The 8,093-nt window shown below is 56.3% G+C and overlaps 1 protein-coding gene across 1 annotated transcript in view; it reads right to left on the bottom strand.

Moving 5' to 3' along the window:
• Positions 1-8,093, bottom strand: part of ETF1 (eukaryotic translation termination factor 1) — a 66,450-nt gene that overhangs the window by 19,359 nt on the left and 38,998 nt on the right. The window contains exon 2 of the mRNA XM_068205445.1: positions 7,548-7,640. Within this exon, the coding sequence (XP_068061546.1) occupies positions 7,548-7,633 (86 nt within the window). The 5' untranslated portion in view covers positions 7,634-7,640. The remainder of the gene's footprint in view (positions 1-7,547; positions 7,641-8,093) is intronic.

Here is an 8,093-nt window from a genome sequence, read left to right on the forward strand (position 1 = left end):
CCGTGCAGCTATTCCACCATGGCTCACACAATTCGAGGCTCTCCTGCTGTAGCCCTGCTCCAAAGCCCACAACAGGAATCTTGTACATCATTTTCCTCTAATGCTGGCAGACTGGACAGAAAAAGCACTTCATGTAACCAGAACCATCTTGAAGCAGGCACCCAGACTGACCTGGAAAGGTATCCTGCCCTCCTACCCTCACCCACCAACCTTCTCAGAGAGGAAAGCCCTCCAGAAGCCAACCAAGCTCTGAGTGCCAGCCAGGGAGAGAAGCACCCAGCCAGAACCCACCCTGGAAAACACAAGTGAGCCTCATTTCCTCAGTGCACCCCAGGCTCCAGCAGCCAGGGAGGCAACAAATGGCTGCTCAGCAAAGGAGCAGAGGCAAGCCTGGCCAGAGCCTGAGCAAGGGTCAGGCGAGGCAGTGCTTCCCCCTGAGCAGCCGCCGGCTGCCTGCCAGGAGCTGCCTCCTGAGCTCAGCCTCCTTCACTCCCAGGACACAAAGGAGGTGAGACAAGAATCAGGTCACGGACTTCTACTCCTCTACACGGCAGTTTGGCAGCTCTCGCGTGTCCGAGGGCTGCACAGGTAGCAGGAGACAGCGAGCCCTTGGCCCCTGGGCCACCACGCACCACCTGCCCAGAGGGGCATGTCAGCAGCTCCATCCCCAAACTGGGGCCAGCTCCGTCCCCAAACTGGGGCCAGCTCCGTCCCCAAACTGGGGCTGGCTCTGATACTGCTGCTCAAGCTACCACCAGCACCCCCATCCCACATCAAACACGCAGCTCCAGGAGCAGATCCCAACTTCATCCCAAGCACTGAATCAGCACAAGTGCATCCTGCACACCCCTCAGAGAAGGTGAATCAATGTCTCTCCAAAATCCTTGGATCAAAGGCAACAAATCACAAAACATAATTGCATAGGCATGTTTTGAATAGGCCTTATTGGCTGCATCTGACCTCATGCAGAAAGCCCGGATGCCCAATTACTGGGAAGTGGAACAGACATTTCTGCACTTCAGACATTTGTGACTCACTGGGAGGCTCAGTTTTGCCACAGCTTCCCTGCTCTCCCTCCTCCTTCTCCAATTATTAATGCTCCAAGTTTAAAAGACTTTTTGCATTATGCTAATGGGCCATTTGGGTACAAGATGTACACTGAGGGACTGAAACAAATCCAGATTTGCTTATTAAGATGCTAATGCCCCAGAGCTACATGGGAATAGGTGGCTAACAGGAGGAAAAAGAAATCCAGTTGCCACAAAGCCAAAAAAGTCTGTCCTCTTTTGAGATGCTCGTTCCCATCTCCTACCACGTCATTCCTCAGGGGCTCATTCATTAGCTCGATGTGAATGATGATCTGTGCATGAATCACACTGCTCACTAATGATTCACATAGTTGTAAAAGAGGTACCAGGCTGCTCAACAGCCACGGGCTGTCAGACACTCACTGGAGTTCTGATCTGGAGCCACTTTTCCAGCTCAGGTCCTCCTCAGCCACTTGCTAGTGAGCTCTCTCCAAACAGCACTTCCTAATTGTCGCTGTAATTCAAAAGGAACAGGTACAGCAGGCAGGTGAGAGCCCAGGAAATGTTTTACAACCATTAGACTGAGGCCACCAGCAGGATGTCAACAACCCTCTGGACATTGTTCCTGGCTTCAGCTTCCCTGGCTCCTCTTCCCTCCTGGCACAGCTTTCTCAGACCACCCACTCTGAGCACCACTGAAACGCAAGACACGCTGCTTAGTCCTGAGAGGTCTGATCAGCCCTGCTTACGTGAAATCCACACTCGGCTTCTACCCCAGCACTGTGGACACTGGCTGCCTGCAGAGGTCCAACAGAGCAGGGAAGTGGTGTGGAAGCAGCTGCTGTTCATCCCACGTGGTTTCCTGCCACAGTGCCCTCAGCTCTCCCTTCTGCCCTGGACTGTGTCTATTCCACCCTCTCTGCAAACATCTCCTCCTTCTCCTCACACAGAAGCAAAAGGCAGTATTAACATTATAGCCTCTGCCTCTCACAGAAACATGACCTCCTTTAGGAACTCCTCCTGCCACAGGCAGGATGAGAAAGCAATCTGCCTTGGGTAAAAACTTAAACCACAACCTCTTCCCTAAACACTCCACACTAAGGTCAGATCACCAAGTCAAAGCAGAAAACTCAGTGTCAGTAAAGCTCAATTCCTGCAGATCCACCTGCTCCTCCAGCCCTTGTCCCACCCATGCCTCACATTTCTCAGTGTGACAGCCCAGCTCAATTCCAGGACTCTTCTGCAAGAGAGGGCCACTGGAGACACCAGCTCACAGGAGAGATCCTCAAGCCTATCCCATGGCACTAGCGCAATGCAACAGCACTGCAACCTGCAAACCACAGCACGAGTCAGAAAGCCAAGGACCACCTTGGCATGGCTCTACCCTTCTCAGATGCACCAGCTGACCCAGGCCTAGGGCAAGGCCTCCATCATACCCCTCATCCTAAGGTGAAAGCTGCAGAAACAGCTCCTGTATCAACAGTTAAATTGACCCAGAGCTCAGGTCCGAGGCACAGCCACAACGACAAACAGATCCTGATAAAGAAGGCAGGGAAAGAGATCTGCTGGCAGGCTGGGAGCAGGGGAGGGAGCCTCTGGACTGACACATCTCTGGCAGTGCAGGCAGACACCAGTCAGTACTGACAGATCTCACCAAATGCTCCTCCTGGTGTGTGACATCCCCTTGAGCCAAGAGAGCTGCTCTGGTACCTGCCTGGGCATGGTGGTGGTGTCACAGTGAAGCAAGAGCACACCCTAAATCTGCTGTGCTGTGTCTGGGTATGGAGCAGGAGAATCCACGCTGGAGTGAACTCAGCTATGACACTGTCCCACAGTTATCCCAGCACAATTCCACCTTCAGCACCACCAGCAGAACAATCCACCCACAGGACAGTGCTGCAGGAGCTCTGCCTAATTCAGGAGGGAAATACAGCTCCCTCAAGCAGCACGAGAGAGCCCCAGCACCATGGCTTCCCAGGACCTGATTCAAAAGAAACTGGGAACAAGGCAAAGCTGTGCAGGACACAGCTGTCACTGACCCCAGTCATCCCCTGACTGCCCCCCAGCAGTGGAGCTGCCACAGCTCTGCCCACAGTGCTGTTAACTCACAGCCAGGCGGGCTCTCAGGCCACTTCTGGAAAGGCCCACCATCCTCACCGTGGAACAGGTTAAGACTACCTTATTCCCCAGAACCACCAGGTTGTCCAAGCACATCTCAGCCCTGCCAAGCTGCCCAGTCCCAGAGCAGCACCATCCCAGCACATCCCAGAACAAGGTGTTGAGAAGTGCAGCCTCCTGTTCCTGTTCCACAAGGCTGGGAACAGCAGCAGCTTGAACCTAATTCCAAGGCTAGCTTTTCCATCAGGACCAACAAGACTCCAGACAGACTGCAAGAGAACCCATCTGCAAATGATGGTGGGCAAATCTTTTCTGTCTAAGCAACAGGTGAGCTTGTTCACCCTCAAGCAGAACTATGTTTCATTTTCCAGGAATTCAAGCAGAACTATATCTCTCTTTGCAGGAATCTTCAGGTATTTTCAGGCTCTGTCCTTCATGGTGACTTTATTTCTCCCACTTTCTGTTTCTCCCATATAGTAGATGGAAGTCTCAACATGGCAGAATCCAAACCTAGGCAGGAACTGCAACATTTTGCTTTCCTCCTAAGGCTCTGGAGACACCAAGACGTCCCCTTCTTTTGCCATTTCTCCCTCCTCCAGCTTTGAAACATTTCTTCCAGTTACAACCAGAATAAGTTACTTGTTCAGACTTTGTTTCTGCATTTGCCCTGGTTTGACCCACCTTCCAGAGCACACAGTTTGGAAAAATGTTCTTCCCCACACCAGCCTCAGTTGTGTTTGCAGTCAGTGCCTTCAGTGACACCCCAATCTTCACCTCCTCTTTTCCTGTTTCAGTAAAATAACCAACAAGGGCTTCTGCTCCCAACAGAGCAAGCTCAGGACAGGGGAAATGTCTCCAGAGAGCATGTTCCTTAACGTTTTCCCATTGTAAGGGAGCTCCACACCCAGCATTCTCACCTGGGGTCTGGAAGCCCATCTGGCCAGGGAGGTGTCAGTACCATTTGCAAGCAGAGATGTTTGCAGAAGAAAGCATTTCTAAGATATGGAGAAGTTTCCAAACATGATTCCAATGTGACATCTCAGGTCCTCTCCCAGCAAAGAGACTGCATGCTGTTGCTGATACTTGATTTTGCCAAGCATTTACAGCTTAGATTAGCAGAAAACCCTGCCCATAGCCCAGCTAACTATTCAGAACTGCAGAGACCAAAGGAACAAAGAGGGATTGTCAGTTTAGCACTGACACTGAAAAACTTCATGAAGCAACAGCAGAAAAGCCCCTAGAGAGAGAGGAGAAAGGAAACACAGTGGCTAATGCTGCTTCCACTTGGGCTGCTGCAGCTCCACAGAGATACAGCTGCAGCTTCTGGGGGGCCCAGTGTTTCCTCAAATCTGTTCTACAAAACTGAACTGTGTACTGAAATCAAAATGAATCCCTCAGTAGGGGAGAAGCAGAGATGTCTGATGGAAGTCTGAGCACTCCAAGCTCTCAGAGATGCACGACAAGGTTAAACTTCTGACAAGGCCACAGCTGGCTCTTCCAGAGCCTTTTACTCACATCTTCTTCTGGCCACAAAGGTTAATTGCTGGCAGTGCTGAACTGGCCCCTCTGCTCCTCCTCACACCCTGTGCAGAGCCCAGCTACCCCCCTCGACCTCACCAAATCAGAAACACCAACTCAGCCACTCTGTACAGGATCATACAGTTTGCAACTCAACTTTGGAGAGCTGGAAGGAGATAACTTCTGGTTTAGGAAGCAAGACACAGATAACAGCTCTTTCTAGTCCCTGTCAGCAGAGACAGGGCTTTGAGGTGGGGTCAGGGAGTTAAAAATTATTTTTCATTGTTTTGAACTGATAGCTTCTTTCTACAGAGATCAGTGTGAAAGCCAGATTTCCTTCGCAGGGCTGGGAAAATAACACAGGGCATTCCCACTAGGGTGTTTCCCTCCAGGTTTGAGAGACAGACCTACCCCTGCTGGCCTCCAGCTGATCAGCTTCTGGGAAAGCTGAGGTTTTAATCTTTCCCCTGGGTGCTCTGACCAAGCACTGCCCCTTTCCTCATCAATCCCATAAAAGCACTTCCTCTCCCTCTGCTCACTTGACTTTTGTTAACACCCTGCAGACTCCACTGAGATTTTACCACACGAGCTGGATCAGAGCAGAGGTGCCCCAGCCGCCACATGCCAAGGGAATGTCTAACTCCAGCTTCCTCCATTTCCCGTCCCTTTGATCCCCTGCAGGAACAGCCAGCACACGAAACTGGGACACTGCTGCTGGGTCACTAATGGAGCACATGAGTAAGGGAAGGTGGGGACGCCAGCGAGGCCCTGGCCCTCCACATCACCCTGCTGGAAGGCTTTGCACCCTAACCCACCCCAGAACAGGTCTTCCTACTCCACAGGAAGAGGAAGCGACTCTTCCAAAGGCCGGAAAAGCCTGTTCCACTGCCTCACGCCTCCTGTGCCAGGGAGCCTGAGCTGCTGGGGGCTGAGGCTGCAGCACCTCTTCTCCTTACTGCACCCAAACCAGGATCATTTTGGCTAGGCCTTCCTGGAAGACACTGAGCCAGCATAACCTTGCTCAGAGAAGACTTGCTGGCACCAGCACTGCCTTCCTCGGGAGCTGGTTTAGCAGCTGGCACAGATTAAATTAAGGGACAGCAGCATCACCACGGCCAGATGTGCTGGATCCAAGGGGCACTCCAGCTAAACCCCCTGCTCGGATCTGACTGTGCCTGTGGCACCTCTGCTGCACAGCAGAGCTGTTCCAGGGATCACTGGAAGAGGGAAGACAGGGCAGACACCCGGGCTGTGGCCCCAGGAAGCTGATACCACAAGAGACACCTGCCCTTCAGCATCCCAGGAACACTCCAACACCTGCTGAGACCTTCTCTGCAGCACTCACTTATCCCAAACAACACAAGAGCTGACACTGAACTGGGCACAGCTCGAACCCGGGAGAGACAAAACTCCAACTCTACATTTCCAAAACCCACCCAGGCTTCCAAAGTGCTCTTGCACAAAGCTATGTCACAAGCTCCAACGGATGCCTGGAGCTTCCCAAGCCCTTTCAGCTTCCTGGGACCCCTGTGAGCACAACCTGTGCTGCCCACACCATGCACAGACCCAGCCCCGTGATCAGCTGGGGCAGCCAAAGTCCACTGTGCCACAGGGAAGGGCAGCCCAGGCTCCCCGTTCCCTTCTCCCACTCACCAGCCCTGTACAGCTGCATCATAAATCAGAGTGAAATAATTCAGGGAGACCTGCGACTCAGGTTCCCCTCCTGCCTGGGTTAGTTTTCAGCTCAACGACTCCACGGGCTGACTCTACACACAGAACAAGCACCAGCACTAAGGACATGACAAGACAGCAGCTCTGCCTCTGCCAGCTGGCCCCAGGCTTTTGGGGGAACCACAGAACGAGGCCAGCACTGCCCCAGCTACAGCAACACCCGTTCAGGTGAGCCTGTGGAAACTGGAGCCACAGGGGTGGCTAAGGAGTGACCCTTCATTTTTATTTTACCAGGCTGTCTGCCAAGACACTTTCTTTGCTATTTTACAGCCCCAGAACCTTGAAGTCTTGCAATTCCTCGGGCCCAAGAGGGTTCCCAACCGATGGAACCAGCCACTGCCAAGCTGCCCTCTCAAACCTCTCTGGCATGGGGCAGGCTGCAGGAACAGACATTCTGGGGGGACAAAAAAAATTAAAGTGCAAGGATTAAAGCAGGATTAGAGACTTCAAATTTCTATCTATCCGAACTCTGGAAGAGCTTGCTTTCAGGGAAATGGAGCTGAGCACCTTTGCTGGGAGGGGAAGGGGTGAGAAAGATCAAACAACTGTCAGTAAGGAAAGCACTGAGTAAGTGCTGCCTCAGCCCCTGCCTCCCTGCCCTTACCCCGCCGCCTTCCCCGACCCGGCCGGTCCCTTGGGAGCAGCCCGAGGCTGCACGGGGGACACAGGAGCGGCTCCTCCGGCTGGAATCAGCCTTTCGCCGGTGCCAGCTGGCACGGGGCGGCCGGGCACCGGGGACACACACCTGTGCCACCCCCGCCGGGGCCGGGGAGAAGCCGGCCCGCCCGGGGCCGGGGGCAGCTGCGGGGCTGCGCCGGGGCCGATGGAGCCCGGGGCAGCCGCGGCCCTTTTCCCTTTTCCCTTTTCCCTTTTCCCGTGCGGGAAGCGCGGTCACGCTGCCACTCCGCGCCCTGCACGGCCCTGCCCTCCCGACCCCGGCCCGCCTTCCCCGCCGACCGCCGGCCCCGAGTGGCCGCCGGGTCCCACGCGGCCGCACAAAAGGGCGGCGGGGCCGGGCAGGGGCGGCCGGGCCGGGGCTGCGCCTCCCGTCCCCCCGCGCCGGGCGGGCCCGGGCAGCGCCCCGGCCGCGGCCCCGCTCCGGCCGGGACACCCGGCGCTCCGGGGCGGCGGCCCCGCGGGCCCGGCGCTCACCCACGGGCCGCCTCCAGGCTCTTGATGAGCTTCTTGATCTTCCAGATCTCCACGTTGCGGTCGGCAGCGCTGGGATCGTCCGCCATCTTCTCCCTCCTCCTCCTCCTCCTCCTCCTCCTCCTCCTCCTCCCGCGGCGGCAGGCGCTGCGGCGGGCGCGGCGGCGCGGGGCGGGCGGGCGGCGCGGAGCGGGGCGCTGGGGCCGGGTGTGTCCCGGGCGGTGCCGGTGCCGGTCGGGCCCCGCCGCTCGGTGCCCGCTCCCCCCGGCGCGCGGCGCTGACGTCGCACGCGGTGCTCGCGCTCCCCCGCGCCGCGCACCATGTGTTGCAATCGCCTCACATGGGGGCCCTTGACGTCACTTCCGGGGGGAGCCGGCAGCGGGGCGCCGCGCCATTGGCCGCTGCCCCTCCCCGCGCGCGCGCGCGGGGCATTGTGGGGCGCGTAGTCCGGGGGCCGCCCGGCGGGGCGGGGCGGGAGCGCGCGCGCGGGTCTCGCGAGAGCCGCGCAGAACGGCCTGCGCGCGCTCACAGGGCCCGTGAGGGGCGGCG

This window comes from Anomalospiza imberbis, chromosome 15 (genome assembly GCF_031753505.1).
Source record: "Anomalospiza imberbis isolate Cuckoo-Finch-1a 21T00152 chromosome 15, ASM3175350v1, whole genome shotgun sequence".
Lineage (NCBI taxonomy): Eukaryota > Metazoa > Chordata > Aves > Passeriformes > Viduidae > Anomalospiza > Anomalospiza imberbis.